The sequence below is a fragment of the Labrus mixtus genome, chromosome 10 (genome assembly GCF_963584025.1).
Source record: "Labrus mixtus chromosome 10, fLabMix1.1, whole genome shotgun sequence".
NCBI lineage: Eukaryota > Metazoa > Chordata > Actinopteri > Labriformes > Labridae > Labrus > Labrus mixtus.
Window position 1 is genome coordinate 20,737,724 of NC_083621.1, and position 19,661 is coordinate 20,757,384.

Sequence of the window (19,661 nt, forward strand, 5' to 3'; positions counted from 1 at the left end):
GCAGACTGTAGACATATTGAGTAAGAGCAAAGCGCTGGTGTTTTGTTACAAAAAGAACAACTTTCCAAAGTGTATATAGGATGTAATGGTTTAGTACATGTACACAGACTACACGGTCGGCTGTGTGTATTAGTAGTTGTAGAGGACATGGCAGAGATGCCAAATCGTGTTTAGTAAGGGCTTAGTCAGCTTGCCCATGCGGCTTAATGAAATTCAAGACTTGTGTCAAATTCTCAGATAACTGGAGTACAAAGTGTTCAGCATCAGATAAGCGAGTGGGTGCCAGGATTTCTGGCAAGGAAAAAAAAACCTATTAGGATTACTCTGATGTCATGGATCCCTGCAAATGTTAGCTCATCAAAAGCTCAGAGGACTCAGCGGTTCAATCAATAGTTTCTGCCATGTTCAGCTAAGCTATCACACTTGCCTCTTTGATTTTGCACATTAAACATAAACACTGTTGTGAGCAGGGGGGTAATATGCTCTGTAAACTGATGACAGCTCGGGATAAAAAATACTCCCAAACCCACAAAGACAGCAAAGTCAAAGCTTGCTTTACATCAATACACAGCAAAGCTAAAATTAAGAAGAAACGCATTCCTCCGGGGCAAACCAAGCTGCACTTATTCTACAGCCAAGTTCCAACATCACTTTAATTGCCTTGATTCCCACTCACTGGAAGCAATTAGAGGGGTTAAGAAAGATAAAATTTTTCACAGTTTAGAGAGAAGTTGAGCTCACACACCAGATAAATACAACTATGACATTGACTAAAGTGACATATTCAGGAGACGGCGCAGTCTGGCATAACGCCACTGAGGTAACGGCTGACAGCCGCGTCCACCTTTAAACACTTCACTGGATAGTAAAACTTGAGCACCTTGTAATTTTTCCAAAATAAAACAGGTTTTGTTGGAGTTTAACAACAAATCCCATGAGTCATGGCCACAGAAAGACTCAAAGAAGCTGTAGACGTTCATTTCAAAAGGACGGGTTTTAAATGTAACAAGCAGCACAGTTAAAGATCTCTATGGAACGTAGAGCATGAAAAGACAACCTAATCATTTTTAAAGAAAGAATGATAAAAGAGATCTTTATATGAGAGTTTTATGAAGCAATACAGGACACTAAAAGAGACATATTTATTCTGATTTGGATAATAAAACCTTTGTAACACAGAGGTGCAACTGGAGGAAAACTCTAAATGAAGGAGAAACAGAAAGGAATAAAAGTCTACAAGTGTCTCTTTACAGAGTACGAGGGGTCACCGAATGTTAAACAAATGTGAAAACCATGAAAACCATTTGGAATGCATCAGATCGATACTCAGCTAAACACGGTCCGTGTGGGAGATTTTGGAATAATATTGTACTCTACACAACCTTCAGGACACTAAATGAGTAAAGGAGCAGAGTTCAGAGACGAGGGGAATCTAAAGAAAGCTGCGCTGAAGTCGTTCTGGAGGCTTGTGGTGTCCAAGACTTGGACATCTGATGTTCATTTTTCCTTTAATTTCACCTTCAATGTGTACCTATGACAAAAAGTTGATCCATATGTGTGACCTGAAAGAAGGGAAAATATGAGGCCATACAGACTTGAGATTGTAAATGTATTTGCATGCGTGTCTGTGTGAGTGGAGTTAGTGACGGACACAGACACCTGTGCTCCTGGCTCAGGTTCAGAGTGCAGCTGCTCACTCACTTGAGAAGGCTGCAGTTAAAGTTGCTTCGCTCAGACCTTTGGTGTGTTGGGGGCAGATAGTAATCCAATACCCCCCCAGCAGTTTGTCAATAAGGGAAAAGGACAGTGGAAAACATGTTCCTGTATACAACACACTGTCGTGTACCTCCAAACAACCACAGATCCAACATGATGATGCCGTCATTGTGTAGAACACCGTGAGGCAAAAATAGCACAACGATGGATTTCTGATTCAGCTGGTTCCTCTGAAACATGCAACAAAGAAGAGGCAGAATCATCCTCTTATACACAATTTGATGCAAATACATTTGTAATTCACTTCCCATGACTGAAGTTAATCACAACTACAAGCTTTGCCTGTAAGCTAGCAGCCCGTTTCAAGGCTTTTTGGCAGAGGGCTGCAGCAAAGCTGTTTCGGTATGCTATTGAATTTCAAAGCATTAGCCAACCTTTCAAAATGCAATATCTTGAATTCACCTTTGAAGTGCTTCTCTTGACTGACCCTCCAGGTGAGCCATGGCCTCAAACTCCCCCAAGGCCTCCAACACTTGTTTTTGGTCAAACTTATAATGCACAAGAGGTTTATCTACAGCTGTTGATATACAGGCAAAGTAACTCTGCACCAGCTCGGTTTTATTCTTTCCACGGCTATTTGGAGGCCAAGAGACAGCCTGTCCTTACGTCACTCACACAGTGCAGCTGATGCAAAGCCATAAATATCCCTCTCAGAAATGGAAAACCAAACCTGCAAGTATGTAGACCCCCGTAATGACTTCAGTGGAACACCTAGCACTAACTCACCTTTAAACACTGCTGCACTGATCACAACACAAGACACTCAAATCTAACTAGTCACAAACCAAACGCCCCCTGCGGGCAATCTATCAGAAAGTCCTGAATTATTAATCCACCCCTCTGTCCTCGTTTCTTTCTGTGTGTGTGTGTGGGAGGAGGGGTGTTTTAAGCTACAAGTGATAAAGAAACAGACGGCGTACAAGGCGGACAGAGATACTCATAGAAACAGAAGTACAAGACTCGATGACACATCCAGCTGTGGAGGTAGAGAGACATTCACTAATCTCCAGCCTCACTTATTGACTAGACATCATCTGTAATTTCCTCTGAACATTTGATTTCAGCAGTGAGGCATGTGTTTGTCGATAGAAAGCAGATGGTGCTTGGAGGCCCGGTTATGGTATCATCATGTTTATATAATCACGATGGCACGAGATCTGGGGCAGATATATGGAGGAACAGCGCAGATTACTTTTCGTGGGCTAAAACAGACCAGGGTAGACTCGACTGAAGCAGCTATGAAAGTGTTGCTTCCGATATTTATATGCCTTTCCAGCTGAAACAGGATGTTGTGGCAGACATGTGTGGAGAGAGAGATATAATTTTACTAAAGTAAGCCTCTGTGTCCTCAAGGTCGGAGAAGTCTGGAGGAATTCAAGAAAAGAGTTGGTGCTAAAGGTTAGATTGAAAAGGGCAAAGACACACGACTAAAGCGTCTGAAAATGTTCAGTTGACAGCTTTCATGCTTGTGTGATGAGGTGGTGATGAGGGCCGACTGGACGTTTAACCCACATATGACCCGAGATGGCTGTTGGGCGACAATCCTTTGGCATTCAAAAGGGCTCAAGTCAAGAACTGTAGCTCCAGAGACACAACTGTAAAACCACAGATTCCCATTACATGACTACTACATAACAAAAGTTAACATTCGTTCCAGTTTTTCTGGTCTTGAAAAGCCGTTTACACAGACTTTACATCTTAAGATAGGTCTACAGCTCATTTTGTGAAGATAACTAAATGTCTCCCATGGTTAGGGGAAAATGTCACCATCACTCGTTTACTATTTGTTTTATCTCACAGGGCACTTTGATTGTGGAAGGCCAATATCTTATAACTGGTTTGCCAATTACATTTAAATTCCATTACTTAGAAAATGTGTTACCAGTACAAAGCCACATCCAGCCAATGCCTAGGTTTGGAGGGTTAAGGGGTTTACTGACACACATACAAGTGCTCAGTATCACAACAGTCTGTTTGAAAGGCCTACCATGACATTTCAGTTAAAGCTACTATGAGGAGTTTTAAGCTGTTTGTTAATCAGACTGAAATGAATACAGATGTTTCTTTATGACCGACAAAAAACAAGAGATCAATTATTTATATTAAGTCATTTTTAATGCCTCTTACTTCTGTCCAGGGGGTAGGTGTCAGACGAATGGCAAAAATTGTTGATGAGTGGTATATTAGACTGTAGAAAATAAAGTAGGATGAGGCTTTTGTTTTAAAAACAAACACTACCTACACATGTACAGGACAAAACATATCTTGCTTTGTGCACAGGGGACGCCAAAATCAACACAAAGCGAAAGTTTCTCACAGGAGAAAAGACGACTTCCTTTCCTTTATTCCTGACTAAAGAAGGTCAAGTGAACTGTGGGTCGATTTTACAGCTTAAAAGTTTTACATACTGATGCAAGGCAAAGAAAACTAAAAACATAGTTTCCCAGCTGATAAACGGGTGTTTGCATATTATGCTACGGTCAGAACGTTTTGTTTTTTTCTTCAATAGTGACCTTAAAGTTTGTCTTGGCACCGTCTCCCTTCCTCTGATTTCACTGGAAGGTATTCCAGTAGGATTGGGGGAGTTCATCATCACCAGGAAAGTGAGTGTGGAAGACATATGAGACACATGGAGGAGACAAGAGGATTTTCTGTTGACACTAACTGGGTGGATACGAGAAAAATGCCAGGAATTCTGAGAAAGCATAGCTTTCACAGCTCACAGACAGAAGAGGAAGGAAACAAGAGCATTCATAGAGAATGGAAACCTATAAATCAACTCACCCACACCAAGAATTTAAGTAGTCACAGAACTTTCCTCCTCAATGCAAAGTGTATCAGAATCCCCATTACAGAACAAAAAAGCAGAGTAAATGATTAAAATCTAAGTTATTGACGATGTTGCAATCTGCCACATTAAGACCAAACACAACTGAGCTAAATAAAAAATAAGCTGAAGAATAAATTTGTCTCAACCACACTAATTGTTAAATAATCTATAGCAAAAACACTTAGTCCAATGCTTCAAGGCAAAGAGATTTCAAGGGATAACTCCTGAAAGATCAATGCGTCTGAGCCTTTTGTCCTGTCACTCTGCATGTTCTTCATTGTGTAATCACTTGTCACTCACTGTCTGGGTTGAGATTCTTATCTCATCAGCTACAGGCCGGTAAAGAAAGACCACCCATTAAATTCCTCCAGCGTAAGCCCACTGAGTGCAGGCCTGACTTTTACTAAGGGATGCTGTATATCTTTGAGTTTTACATCCCCTCGCTGGGTTGTTTTCATCCTCTGCGCCTGTGTGATTCACTGTCCCAACCCTTATGATAAACGCAGGGAGAGCCAGAGAGAAAACCTGTCACATCTTTATAACTCCTAAAGCCTGGTGGACTGCAGGAACAAGCCACAAAGATATTAGCCTCTAACCGGTCGTTTAGCTCCAATCTTAGTGGCCATTATCAATTTTACCCCAAGCTGCCGAGATTAAACCACAGCAAGTCTAACAAAATGTTTAGAGACACTGGCACGGAAAGGTGTCGCAACACAGAAAGTGTAAGCAATACTCATGTCAGCGAGGGAAATAAATCCTTGTATCTAATGTACCTGGATTGCAGGAAAAACTGGCCTCCTGTGCTGCCTTGAGATAATTCAACTACAACTGCTGGCACACCCACTGACATTCACACTATGATACTGCATGCCAGTGCAGAGTGAAATCCCTCTTCCACTCCTTTAGGGCTCCAATAAAACAATGTTTGTTTTGGACCAGTTGTCAAATCAGGTATTTGCATCTGGTTGGTCTTTTATGGTTTGAAGAAAATGTTTCTTGTCATGAATCCAAGGGGAACATTGTGTTTCTGACTGTGATGCCTCCCAGAAAATAAAAACAAGACATGTACTGACAAGGCTGGTGATAACTGCTGCCCTCACAACAGGATTACGTCAGCTCGACACGGCCGTCAGTCGATGCTACTTAAAACACACTGGAGCCCCAGCACATATTGATCAAAGCAACAGAAAATACTCCGTCCATTACTTGCAGTTTTTTTTGTCTTGCTCTTCTGCCAACGCTCTTTGGCAACCTCAAAGTAACCGAAAATGGAAGTGTTTAAGTGATTCAGAGTATGCGGAGTAACCTTGGGAGGCTTGACCTATATCTAATTACCTATCAACTTCTAATTATCTCTGAAATGTGAAGCTGCAAATGTAGAGCACAGTGAAAAGATTCAAAAAATGGAAATCAGCCTCGCAGTAAGATGACCTCAGCCTCTAAGGTAACGATGTAACAGCGTCAAAAGGCACTGAGTGCATAACAGAACAAGAGATCTGTGTGCGCAATTGCTAGAAGCAACGTTGGAATGAATGCAAGTGTGCGCATGTGTGGGTGTGTGTGTGTGTGTGTGTGGGGGGCTGCGAGTGAGAGTCTGTGTGTTTGTCAGGCAAAGCAGCAGTGCACTTATAAGGCCTGGAAAGTGCTTGCTGCTCTCTTGAATAGCGACAGCAGTTTATAGACTATTTGACAATTTATTTAGTAGAGAGGTAGTGACCCAACATGGGGAGTACAACGCACTATGAGACACACAACAGCATGGCCTTGTGACCAATTCATTCCAATAATGCTAAGTCACTAGATGTTCAAACTGACTGGATGACGGTTGGTTGGTAATGCAAAAATGTGAGTGATATGAAAATGAACAGTCTGCAGAAGAAAACCCTGTACATGCAAGGCTACGAAACATGACATGTATAATGCTTAGGTACAGTCATTATGTAGTAACCATGGCTACTCAACACAACCTGTAAATATTTCTACGCTTTCATATAGAACCTTGGGAGAACATAAATATCTTTACAGGGATGTTCGTCCATGCAAGTGTTGGAGAAGAATGTAAATACGTCAGTGTGTGTTGAACGGATGCAGAGAAGTAGAAAACAGTTACTCACCCTTGACACGGTGAGGGGCATGCTGAAGTCCTTCCCTCCCTGCAGCCTGAAGCCCCAGGGCGCAGGGCCGCTCAGGGTTACAGTGTATGCGTTCATAGCCTTAGGGGAAACAAAGGAGGAAACAGTCAAGAAGGTCACAAGAGCCTATAACTGCTGGTTTTCTGCATACGTCTCCTCCACAAACAATCACGACTCATGTACACTCTGTGGTTTGTTTTTCCTACACAGAATGTATTGTTTAATCTTCAGAAAGTGCAGTCTCAATAATAACCACGTCACGATACCTCATTAAATTTGCATTTTGGTCAAGATAAGCAATTAAAATATAAGAATGAGGCTATTTGCAATATTTTAAAGATGACACAATACGAGAGCTGCTGCTGCTGCTGGGACACAACGCTCCAACATTTATCAAGACACAAATTAATAAGCTGCTATCCCCCGGATCATAATCTGAGAAGAACGTTTGTACAAAGACCATAACAAAGCAAATGCAAATGATTTACAGAGGAAAATATAAGCACAATAAATCTAGTGAACAATGAAAACAGCCAAGATATTCAACAGTTATCTGCTTTTTTTTTTCAAAGTGAGTACAGCCGAGTGAGTGTGTTCAATTAATTAACTGTTACTGCTAACTACAACAAAACAGGTTTATTTACGCATTATGAACACGCTTCCATACAAAATGTAATATTTTACATAACTAAAGAATGGATGGAAACCATTAATCAACAATCTTTATTTGTGAAGTGCCAATTCATAAATGTGTCTCGAAGAAACTTTACAAAAAGAAACAATACAATGAGTGTGAAACAACATCACTAGAGCTTTGAATTGACATCGATTGCCTCATTAAACATGTCATTTTGGGATCTAGAGGCAACCTGAGACTATGGGCTACGTCACTTGCTCTTATTTGTGATCTACGACTGTACCACTGACCTCTGCACCAAGCTCTTCCTCCTCCTCCTCGACCCTACCAGGTGCCATCACACTAACTACCCATGATGCCACCCGGCAAACCTACCTTGTCCTCAAGGGACGGCCAATAGCCAAAAAGCTGGGAGAAAGCTAGAGAGTCAGTAAGCTGGGGCAAGCAGATTCTCTCTCTGTTGGCAAACCCTACCCCCCGACACAGTGTGTGTGACACAGGCAAGCCCTAGCCTCTCCTCAGAGGCTATATAAGGAATGTAAAACTACACCAAACTATTTCAGCCCTACACCCACATGAGTCACAGCGAGACAGGGAGAGAGGGGGGGTAGAGAAGGACTGAGCGAGGTAACGTCAGCTACCCCTGTATTCTGGCAACAGTCCACTACATATATTCATTGGATTATTTTATTTTTTAGAGTACTTGAGAAGCAGCAGACGGCCACAACCGCTTACGTAGTTCTACATTCCAGCTTGAGGACGTGAAGCACAGTGCAACCAAACCAGTCATTTTGTCTTAACATCAATTTCTTGAAGGAGTGGAGGAGCTCACATATCATCAAATGGAAAAGGGTGTGTGGGCTAACTTGTCATATTTATAAAAGAGTAATGGGGTCTTTGTCTAAAAAACTACAGATACAACCATACAAGATTCCCTCATAAGAAGATTCTTATATGTACAGTTACGTTTTTTAAATCTACTGCAAGACTCTCTTATTAACAAACAGACAGGATCATTTAGGTAAACATGGGTTAGATTTCTGCCACTTTCATGCATCCCACAGAAAATCCCGGAGTGGAGAAAAAAAAAAAATCATGTATGAGAAAGAATCCATAAAAAAAAAAAAAAAAAGGAAAAAGACCCACAGCAGCAACAGGTTCGATTTTGCTTGAGAGGAAGGCACTGTGCACAATGATCATTTTGTTCAATTCAAACTTCATTTGAATAACATAAACAGCACAATATATTACTGCTCTTAAAGTCTTATTGCAGTCTGTAACAGAGTAAGAGAATATGAGTTCACATTTTTTTTGTATTTTAAATTCCACCATTTAATTAATAGACAGGCTAAACCAATGAATATGCCAGTAATGTCTGTGGTCCTCATTCACGTGACGTCCATGTTAATTGCAAATGCTATTTATAATCTTCCATGGTGTCACTTTAATGTTCCTATAGGGACAACTAACTAACTATAGGGTTGTATGCTGTCCTTCAATACACGGGATTGCAAGCTTATTTTCCTTTTTGTTAACGAGCCACGCAATTAAAGGCTTATATAGCTTACTGTTAATTCATTTAAAAGTGTCCAAGACAAGTTTTTGCAACAACTAATTACAAGCTCCACTGGAAACACTGTTAAATCAGTAACACCACTGCAGTTCAGACCTTTGGATAAAACTTACAATGTTAGTCACACAAAAGCAGGACAAACTTTCGCCTACAGTAAAGTAAAGAAGTTTCTACAACGACTGAATCCCACTGTGGTTCAGAGCAGCCAGCCAAAAACCATAAAGTGGACAACACAGCCCCGCACTTTAACTTCTACTGTGCAAAAAAAGAAGTTCGCTTCAAAGAGTTACAGCACACACGAAGGAACGCTTTCAGATGTTTTGAACAAATCAATAGGTTTACCTCTTGTACCTCCTGTTCGCCAGACATCACGACTCAGTCTTCAAGACACACAGAAAGAAAAAAAAGCCAGTCGGTAAATGGACTAACTTTCGGACTTCCTCAAAGCGGACGTCAGGAAGCCACCGTGGATCCCCTTGGTGAGCAGCAGGATCATTCCCTCGAATTCTTTTTAGCAGGACTCGGCTGAAACGTCAGAAGTCACATGGGCGGCTGCTTCTTTTCATTCTCCGGCTGTAAACCCAGTAAACCAGGAGAGGCCGTGCTTTACACACATCCCAGCTGTGAAACCGTCCACGACTAATCCACATCAATCAGACGGACTTTAATGCAGCTTTAATTACAATCATTGTTCTTGGAAAAGTGAAAAACACAACATTCTAGATGCAAAAGTTAACTAAAGATATTTTAAAACTTGATTGTTTTGTAGCAGAAAACCTTCCGGTTAGGTTAGAGCAGCTTTAATTCGTTAATGTTAAGTGGCCACAGGTGTAGGATGCAATTAACTTTTCATTAGACAAATCAGAAATTACAAACAGTGACCCCTTGATTTTTAAGGTAAAGCAAACATGCATCTCATATCTACATTATGAAAAAAGACAAACAATGATGACAATCCTATGACTAGACATTTGAAAGGCACAACAGCAACCCATCTCCTGAAAGCTTTACGCATAGAATCAATATGTAGGCTATGAAGGAGCTACGATCAAACAACGTAAACGACGTTTGGGGGAAGTTAAGAGCGACCCATGACCCTGGCCTTAGTATCTCTGACTCATTTCCTGTAAGATCAATGTGGCCTATTTTTGAAGGAGATATATGTTTATGTTTAGTGTACATTTGTATGTTTGTAGAATAGAAATACAACTCTTAAATAAGTTTTTGCCAGAGGGACTCTACAGCGCCCTCCTGAGCTCAGAGGCTCACACTGGCAGAAGAGAGGGAGTTATTCTGGTTAGTAGCCCATGTAGAAAAATGTTTACATTTCCTAAGCTACAATGACACTGTTATTTTTCACATTTTCTTTTTCTTTATTTGTATATAGCCACTTTATCCTGAGATGCCCCCTTCTGCTATTTCATTTCATTTGTTTAGAGCTTGCCCCTTGGTGACCTCATGAACTTAGTTGAAGGGGATCAAGGACTAAAGTGATCTCCAATTCAGACTGGTTGACTGTGATTACACCTGTTGATTCACTCACCCTTTTGTGTTTAAGTTTGTTTCACCACATGTAGCCTATCTGTGACTTCCTAAAGAAGGCAGGACGAAACGTGTCAAAGAAACTGATTTTAAAAGGCAATTTAATAATGGCATTTTTACCTTTCTTGTTATGACCAGTGACTAGTTTTTTCCTGTCTTTTAAAAAAAAAATAGCTCATGCCCTCCACTAAAGAGAACCGTCCTTCTTTGTATTATTAGGCTACTAGTTCCCAGGCTTTGCCCACACTGTGTATAGATTACCCTATTTTAATCGAATACATTTGTTTTCTATATCAACTATAGCCTATAGGTTTTTTTAGTAACAGGCCTAAAAAATATGGAATAATCCAGAAAGTAAATAATAAATCATATAAACCAGTTTTGTCTGACCAGCTATAAAACAAATTCTGGGTGCCTCGAAAAAAGCATAAAAACTTGCGATTTAAAAAAAAGAGAAATCGATTACTTTAATTATTCATATTAATACAAACAACTCTAAGGTTGCCATGTTGTAGCGAAACAATTATTAATTTCACATTTGTTGTAGTTTACATGGTGCCATTCTGTATGAGTGGGCCTATTTGTTTGTAATACTTTAGATTTATCTTAAGAGTAGCCTACATATTTTGATATTTATCAACTGACTTGTTGCTTGTTTTGCTTTATGTAAAGGATGTCAATGATTTGTCTCACTTGAAATTAAAACAATTTTTAAATAAAATTGAAAACCATAACTTCTCATGCAGGGAAGTTAATATTTCCTATCCAATTAATGGAGTCTGAATCCAATTATTTGCTAAGGCAAGTATCCCATATCAACGAGCAGGACTTCACTGTGATTTTTTAGTTGCTCTTAGTGTCCCTCCACACATTCCCAATAGAAATAGAGAAAGAAATAGGCCCAGCCATAGCCTACAGCTAAAAAAAACAAAACAAGTTCAACAAAGTTAAGATCAACATTGAACTATTAGTCCATAGACATATAGTAGATACAAGCATGTGGCCTATTAAATTAAATGCTAGTGAAATTCAGATATAATTAGAAATATACTATTTGATGAAAATGTACTACATTACTCTTTCATTTGAATACAACATTTTAAACACCACTTCGATGAGATTGTTACTGTATTGTGAAAGCTTTTGTCACATAGGCCTGCGGGCAGAAAAAGATGTAGCAGATGGCCAGCAGATGGAGACAAGCTGCAGAAACACATGGTACCCTCAGGGTGCTGCCCTGCTCTATCATCACAGTGAAGAAATCATGAATCATCAGTAAGGGCCTGAGTCGAAGCTAACATTGTTTTTTTTAATTACAGACGTCAAATTATTTGAGCTGTTGCGAACAGTAGTCCACTTGGGAAATCTGATATTCGACGGAAATATTTAACTTAGTTTTAACATTTCACAACCTGATTGTTAGTCTTTGACGTTAGCTCCAGCTAACCCACCCAGCTCACTTTGTAAACACTTTAGTAAAAGATGGCTGACAACGGAGCACACCCGAATGAAGAGGATCCGGCTGCGGCTTTCCTGGCTCAACAAGAGAGTGAGATAGCGGGGATAGAAAACGACGGAGAGGGATTTGGGGCGCTGGAAGAAGCGGACGGAGAACAACCGTCTGAGCCGCAGTCTTCATCAAACTATGGTAAGTTTAATACTCATGACAACCTCTGCTAGCAGGCTAACAGGCTAACTACAGCTAGCTTATGTTCTTACTTAGTCTAAGAAGATAACCTCACACACGCCTTCGCTTTCAAATCAGTGTCTGGCAGTGTATCTGTTAACATTGGCTTGCCTGCTCAGTTATAATGTAACTAATGTTAAAGTTAGCCTCTTAGCATGACTGGCTGAGCGTTTGTTTGCACAATGAAAACGTCCGCTGGTAAATGTTAAATATAGTGGAATATGTAGCACTTTATTAACACCAAGTACGACCAAGAACATGTCTTTGTAAACGTTGTATAGCATTAAAGACAACAGCTAAATGTTAACACTTGTGGAAAAAAAAACCCAATCCTGTTAAGTGACTAAACTGCTTTGACAACACAAGTGTCCAAACAGGTGCTGCTGCATACCTGAGGTGACTGCTACATAGTGACAGGTTCATTGTTATTGTCCTCTGTAACGAGGAAGAGGAACTTACTCACATTAATGTCAAACTTTGTTTTCTTCTGAAAATGTCAGACGACTTCGCAGAGGAGCCTGTCACTGTGAATGGGGACATGTTTCAGGTAAACCTATTACATCAATAGCATGTATGTTTCTGAGAGAAAATAAGTGTTTTATTGGTGTGTTTTTGTCATAACTGTACGTAATGAGAGGATGGTTTTACCGTCTACCCTGTGCTATTGCTGTTTATTATAAAGTAATAACCATGGGCGGTTCTAGGCAGGGGTCAACAGGGGCCAGTGTCCCTGTAACACTGAGCTTGGTCCCCCCCTGTGGCCACCCCTCAAAAAGGAAGAGCCCCCCCCCTCATAACACAGTATTTGACTCACCAACTGGACTCACAATCTAGTATTAAATACTATTACTGAAACAATCTAAAAATTATGTGTGCTATTATTGGCATAATATATATTTTAAAGCGACCATCTTTGTCTATTTTTCACCCGGGTTTAATGTTCCCCTCTGACAAAACAACTGGCCCCCGTTTGGCCCCCCTCAGTAAAAGTGGTCTAGAACCACCACTGGTAATAACACGTTTAATGTCCTCCAAAAGGAGTCAAACGGCCCCACAGACAACTATGCAGCCATCGCCCAGGTCGATATTCAGAGGCAAGAGCCAGAGAGTTTACGCAAGTGGAGGGAGGAACAGAAGACACGCCTTGAGGCATTAGGTGAGCACAAATGATCTCATTGTGGAATGAATCATACTGGTTAATGCACGACTAGGTATGTGTCTTTTTTTTTAATTTAACGTTAAGGCTAATGATGAAGTCTATCCAGTTCTGTCACATTTATCCTCAACCGTATGTCATTTGTCTCCTTCCTCCCTCCGGGGTCTCTAACTATGTTATTCTCTGCTGTGTCATCCAAACAAGACTCTGCATCCAAGACGGCAGAGGCAGAATGGAGAGAGAAAGCCAAGAAGGAGCTGGAGGACTGGCATGTACATCAGAATGAGCAGATGGAGAAGAACAAGGCCAACAACAGGTTAGTGTCGACATGCCCCCTTTTAACATGAAGAGACGCAACAGTTGGTTTATTATTAGGATGCGATGATGCTGCAATCACTTCACTGAACTCATTTTTGGTCAACTCATGTGTTAAATTGACAGACTGCTGTTGTTTCAGTAGAAATAACTTGAAATGTTTTTTGATGTGCAAGTTAGCAACAGTCAGGTGAGAAGCAATGTGTAAAAGAATGGAAATATAAATATGACTTAATCACGTAACGAGAACGTGCAAATATTTTGTAAACCTAAAGTTTAATAAGCATGATATGAAACTGAAGTATTTCTGTGAAACTCACTACATCAACCAAGCAAATGTTGGATTATTGAAAGGACTGTCTATCAATTTTTTCATAGCTTATCTAAAGACCGCCTGTCTACCACTAAGCTAGCTTTTTAAGTCTGGTTACAGTCAGTGCTCACGAAAAATTGATCTCTCTTCTCCTTGACCGAGCTAACTCTTATTCTCTCACACTCTCCAACAGACTCTGTCCAAGTCTGGCACGGTATCACTCTGCATCTGCATCTCTAGTTTTTTTTTTGCCAGTGTCCTCCTCTGTGCCTGTGAAAGCGCTGAGAGACTGTCCTCTGATGAGATATTTGTCTACAGCTGTGTGTCCTACTGGACTGCCTGTCGAACAAAACAGAAAATTAAACTAGCTAGAAGGAATGCAAACAGCAGGGAGCAAATGTCACATCCAGGCTGCAGCCTTGCACCAAAGCAGTATTTAATTGACTGAAATATGTAAACGCTATTCCAAGCATGTTTGTTGGCAACAGAAACATTGTGTTGAGCTCATTTCAAACCTTTAATTTCCAACTCATAAGAGCTGTTTCTCCGGCACTCCCTTTTAATGCAGACTAACTTTTCTGTGCTTGTTTTTTTGACACTGAAATTGTCCTTCTTTCTCCTTTTCCCTGCTTTCTTGGCCTTGCCTGCGTACTAGGATTGCTGACAAGGATTTCTACAAACAGCCAAACTCTGATGTTATAGGCCTTGTGTAGGTTTAGAAATCTTACACTAATTAATGTTGTATGCCCATAGTTGGTTTTCACCAGATGCATGCCCAAACACTAAACTTACAAATCTGTGTTTGAAGGCTGACTTTTTTATTACTTGCATTTTATTTGATTGCAACATTCTATGATAAGTATTAATTTACCAATACTTGAGTATATTTGTCTTATACAAAGTGTATTACTGGTATAAGGAAATGCATGAAGTTGTTGTCTAGGTTATAAACAAGTGGTATTTATGTGATTGAAGTTTGTAGCTAGCATCATGTTTGGCTCAGTTGGGTTTGCCATTAGCGCAGCTCTTCTGAAATCTCTTTAACATTGCACTTCTTCATGTGTCTCCCTCCCAACTGCAGAGCGTCAGAGGAGGCTTTCCTGGAAGAGAGCGATGGTGACAGTCCAGGATCTGAATGGGAGAGAGTAGCTCATCTCTGCGACTTTAATCCTAAAACCAACAAACAGGCAAAGGATGTTTCTCGAATGCGTTCAGTCCTCATCTCTCTCAAACAGACACCTCTAGTCCGCTAGAGGACGCTGCGCCGAGAGTTTTCTGTTCTAGTAAACATTGCCTTTTCATTTTTAACCTCACCTTGCTTCAGAAAAGTTTGTAGGCTCTTTTCCATAAAACTCCTGGTATGTTTATAACCTTTAAAAACGACCCATCTTTCTTGATGCCTATTCTATTGAAATCATTTACTTATCCCGCTCTCTTGTGAGAAGATGAAGGACTGCTCTATTGTTACGACACCCTTTAGCTGGTCAGTTTGATCACTGCTATACTTAAGGATATATTGTTACTGTAAGTTAAACATTTCCCTCCCTCTTTAACTTATAAATTGTTTTTAGGTCAACTTTGTTGCATGCCTTTTCCAATATTTTGGATGCACCCTTTTAATTTGTTTTATAAATAAGCATTTTTGGTAGATGTCAAACACTGACTTATGAAGCACTATTGCATATTAGATTGTAACCACTTATGCCTCTCATCATTGAAGAATAACGGTCTTTGTTCACATTTGCTGTATTATATCCCTAATGACCATATTTAACGTAGCTAGCATATGTTGCTCCTCATACTCACAAGCTTGTGGCCTTTTTGATGTAGCTCTTACTCTATTTTGAGTATTCATCTAGATGGATTTTCTCTTCAATTGGGCAAGATTTCAGCAAAATAAAATAATCACAACCAAAGATTTCTGCCATCATCTAAATTTTCAGAGATCACATGATTATCGATTTCTCGTTTAACTGAGTTTTTGCCATTTTTTTGTTACAATGTTTGTTTTTAAAGCAGCGTTCAATGAGGTGTCAAAAATCAACAGTAATGGATGCACATAGTTTCACGTGTTGCCTATTTGGACATCATGAATACTGAAATAAGTGAATGTTAAAAGGGAACTTGAAAATAAAGGCTAAGTATGATCACCTAAACAAATGTTAAATATTCCAGCTAAGATCTAAATGCCCTGCAGATAATCGTTTTTTTAGTTGATGTGAGGAGATAAAGTCAGATATGGCTTTGTGCCAAAATCCAAACTAAACATGCACTCAGGCATACATTAGAGGAAAAGTGTGCTACTCAGAAATTGGCAGACAACCCCCCCATATAGCATTCAAATGTTAAAGACACTGATGATATGGGATATCTGAGAAGCAGGAACAATCTTCCAGCACTACATTTGTTTTTGTTGTCTGTCACTTATCACACTTAGCTGGCCACTGAAATGCCTTTGCATGGATAAGATGATTTCACAAAGTGCTGTCCTTTCCAAAAAATACAACATTTTGTGCACTCCTAGGTCAGGCTTCATCTTTAATTGATGGTTTATTGAGTGTTAAGGTGGACTTCAGAGAAACCCCTCCTGGCATTTAGATCTACTCACCAAGGCCATTAATATAGAAACTGTTTTCACGTTGAATTTCCCCACTGTTTTTTTTAAATAAAGTGTCGAATAAAGGTTGTGTAAGGAGTAGATGTCACCTGAATACAGTCGTGAGTGTCGTTCTTTTCCTCACACACACAAGACGCCAGGTTTCAACTTTTAAGTTTGTGTTAAGATTTATAGACCAGAAGACACATTCAGGTGTAACGTAGATGTTAGTGACAATACATTGGAGCACCTGAAACACAAGCCTTCTGAAGAACAAGTGAGATACACTTCATATTTATTGGCATTCTTCTCCGTACTCTGTGAGCACACCTGAATCAAGCTTGTTTTCTTTTTGAGGTAAGAAACAAATTATACTCTGTTGCAATATATTTGACCACCATGACCATTCAAACAACAATAAATAGTGTTGGCCCTGACGTGTATCTGAACCACACTGAAAACAAAATACATTGTTCAGTTCTTTCAGATTGTTGGAACAGATGAAGTCCAGGTTGGATCTGGTGACTGGTGTGATTCCATTTTTAATCCAGCGTGATTAGGGATTGGTCAGTGTCCATTACTTAGATTTCAGAGCTGTGGTAAAGACTCCAAAAATGATGGCGACTACTGTGAAGCCCTGAGCAAAGATGCGCCCCCTCATCAGCAGCTGGGACTGTCTGGTTTTCCCTTGGTGGAAGGCACGAAGACCATAAATCAGCATCCCTGCTGTTCCCAAACAACCTGGACAACAAAGAGAATCACAAAATAGAAACACAATCTAAAAAAACAATGCAGGTCCATTGTTGACAAAAACAAGGTACAGGTGTTGACCAGGTTCTTTGTTCTGTCATAAACCAGGGAGGTGAAGGTCTAAAAGTGTACTCATATTTTTTTGTTCTTTGATACATGAATTATAGTTCTTTGGTACATTACATCAAATACTTGTTTGCTATTGGGATCACAATAAATTAAGAGACACCAGTACAAATGGGAAGTCTTTAAAAAAGGATGAATTCAACCTTATCACAAAGAGAAAATTCTGTCATCCTTACCGAAGTAGTGAGTTTTTAAAAATTGGAAAAACTAGACAATTTGTCTATTTAAAAACACACAATCAAAAGTTATTGAGGGACAGTATTGTTAATGTAACTCATTTCTTCTGCTGCCTCACGACTATGGAGTTGCTCTCCCTGACCACCTGAGGGCCCCAAAGACTGTGAAAACCTCTCTTTAAAAAGAGCTTTCTCTTAAAACCCTCTGCTCTTAGATGTTTATTCTAATGTTTTTAACTCTGCCTGACTTTATACTTTATAAACTTTTTCTTTTATTGGTATTTTATTATGACAATCAATTCACACAAGACAAGAAAGACAGTGTCATCATAGTACACACTAAACATCACATGACAGTATACATATTTATAGGATGAAGAAAAAAAATAGAAATAACATATATAGGTTACATAGGGGTGTAAGAGTTTGTGATTTGGTGAGTCCCAGTACCATAAAGTAAAAGGAACTCATCCATTAACAAGACTAATTAGTCATGACATTGGGTATAATAGTGACGTGATGTCGTTAGCTGACATCTAATCTACCAATCCACTGAGCTTCATCTGAACATGGTGGAGCTTTAAATACTAATGCAGAGAAAGATGTCTGATAAGACCACAGCAGAGTAACATACATAATAGACTGTCGAAAAGTCGTTCCTGCCCTCATACTTCACCCTGCACAAATGCCCTGCTTGTGTAACTCACCTATCGGGACGAACGGATTGTCCTTTGATTTCCTCATGAATTTCTCTTTAAAGGTCTCATCTTTAACTCTCGGTAGAGGGTTGAAGCCCTCGATGACCGGCGGCCGAGAGAAGTCAAACGGCACAGGTCCTGAAGGTGATGTTTTAGGTGTTTGCTCGGGGACCACTGTTGTTGCTGCAGCCGCCATGCTTAACTGCAAAGCCACGGAAACTACACTTCCGGATGCACTTTGACCACCGACTTCACAATAAAAGTCCTGATATTTTAAACGTCAAGAGTAAGGGAGCGTCAGAGGCTTCTTCGTCTGCTGTTTGCTACTTAGCCAAGTCGTAGTTTAAAAAATGTATCACGGTAAATGTTTATCTTTGTGGATATCTTTGTGGATATCTTTGTAAATTAGCATGGATCCACATGAATTAAAGACAACTGTGATATCACAATCTTCAGTAATGGATAATAATAACATTATAATTATTAATGGCCGGAGCCATCTGTTACTGCAGGAGCTCCGGAGGCTCATCCAGGAAGGATGGATACACTCCTATATTTCATACACATATTCAGGCTGGGTTCCGAGGCCCACATGCCTTCATTAATGGTCAGAGATTCATTCCATAAACCTGGGATATTACAGTAACCTATATCCTAACAAGTGAGTTTTTTAACGAGGTTAATATGTTCAAGTTCTGCTTCTATAAAACCTCGATATCTGTTAGATGCTACATCTACTTGTGTTCTTTACAATTCAGATTATTCTATTTAATGTTTTTATTTGATTCTTTTTCTATGCTTCAGCTAAAAACAACAACATCTCTCTCGTTTCTGTTAATGCAAAGGCAGAGAATAATCCCACTCAACTGATTATGTTATATTAGGAGGAGATCAGGATTAATTATTTGATAAATTTCCTCCTAGACACTCAACAAGATATCCCTAACACCATATTTACTAACTTTTGCAATGAACATACTCGAATTGATGAATGGAGTCACTTTAACCCAGGAACGATTAAATACTCGTGGTTTAGCCCAAATTATAAACCAAAATCTAGAATTGACCATTGGCTGATTTCAAGCCACTTACTATGTTATGAAATCAGTTCTGATATCTCAGCTGCTCCTCTGACTGATCACAGTATCATCTCTCTTTATAACAGACCAGGAAACAGAGGAAATCATTCAAACACATATTGGACATTTTATTCCAGTCTGCTAATGATAAGAGGATGATACTAAAATTTTTCTAAAATATAGAAACCAAATTCCACTAACTATTGAACAAAAAAATTCTCAATTGCTTCTGGGTTAACTTTAAATTTGAGAAAATGTGAAATATTTGCAACATG

The 19,661-nt window shown here is 39.7% G+C and overlaps 3 protein-coding genes across 7 annotated transcripts in view; 1 reads left to right on the forward strand and 2 right to left on the reverse strand.

Annotated features, from left to right (window-relative positions):
* Positions 1 to 9,513, reverse strand: part of pdlim7 (PDZ and LIM domain 7) — a 31,758-nt gene extending 22,245 nt beyond the window's left edge. The window contains exons 1-2 of one of the 3 annotated variants that reach the window (XM_061048669.1): positions 9,291 to 9,513; positions 6,721 to 6,819 (exon numbers count right to left, since the gene is read on the reverse strand). In XM_061048669.1, coding sequence (XP_060904652.1) covers positions 6,721 to 6,819; positions 9,291 to 9,317 — 126 coding nt within the window. In that variant the 5' untranslated portion in view covers positions 9,318 to 9,513. Of the gene's footprint in view, positions 1 to 6,720; positions 6,820 to 7,750; positions 7,863 to 9,290 lie in introns of those variants that run through there. The other 2 variants (XM_061048670.1, XM_061048671.1) reach the window with 2 other exon arrangements.
* A 2,188-nt stretch (positions 9,514 to 11,701) lies between these two features.
* Positions 11,702 to 16,672, forward strand: cltb (clathrin, light chain B). Of its 3 annotated transcripts, none has more exons than XM_061048673.1 (6): positions 11,702 to 12,138; positions 12,678 to 12,724; positions 13,216 to 13,333; positions 13,538 to 13,649; positions 14,155 to 14,175; positions 15,043 to 16,672. In XM_061048673.1, the coding sequence occupies exons 1-6, from the start codon at positions 11,973 to 11,975 to the stop codon at positions 15,212 to 15,214; spliced, it is 636 nt and encodes a 211-aa protein (XP_060904656.1). In that variant the 5' UTR covers positions 11,702 to 11,972; the 3' UTR covers positions 15,215 to 16,672. The 3 variants fall into 3 exon arrangements, with proteins under 3 accessions (XP_060904656.1, XP_060904655.1, XP_060904658.1); XM_061048672.1 differs by lacking the exon at positions 14,155 to 14,175 and adding an exon at positions 14,617 to 14,670; XM_061048675.1 differs by lacking the exon at positions 14,155 to 14,175 and having other exon boundaries at positions 11,705 to 12,138.
* Positions 16,673 to 16,835: 163 nt separating this feature from the next.
* Positions 16,836 to 18,504, reverse strand: higd2a (HIG1 hypoxia inducible domain family, member 2A). Its single transcript, XM_061048676.1, has 2 exons — positions 18,317 to 18,504; positions 16,836 to 17,298 (listed from the first exon to the last, which is right to left on the reverse strand). The coding sequence occupies exons 1-2, from the start codon at positions 18,501 to 18,503 to the stop codon at positions 17,135 to 17,137; spliced, it is 351 nt and encodes a 116-aa protein (XP_060904659.1). The 5' UTR covers position 18,504; the 3' UTR covers positions 16,836 to 17,134.
* Positions 18,505 to 19,661: the final 1,157 nt, after the last annotated feature.

Excerpts from the sequence above, each read along its gene's own strand:
- cltb (XM_061048672.1), top strand. The coding sequence starts at position 11,973 with ATGGCTGACAACGGAGCACACCCGAATGAAGAGGATCCGGCTGCGGCT. Across the intron at positions 13,334-13,537 it reads GACACGCCTTGAGGCATTAG|ACTCTGCATCCAAGACGGCA; the intron begins GTGAGCACAAAT and ends CATCCAAACAAG. Across the intron at positions 14,671-15,042 it reads TCTGATGTTATAGGCCTTGT|AGCGTCAGAGGAGGCTTTCC; the intron begins GTAGGTTTAGAA and ends TCCCAACTGCAG.
- higd2a (XM_061048676.1), bottom strand. The coding sequence starts at position 18,503 with ATGGCGGCTGCAGCAACAACAGTGGTCCCCGAGCAAACACCTAAAACA. Across the intron at positions 17,299-18,316 it reads CAATCCGTTCGTCCCGATAG|GTTGTTTGGGAACAGCAGGG; the intron begins GTGAGTTACACA and ends TTTGTTGTCCAG.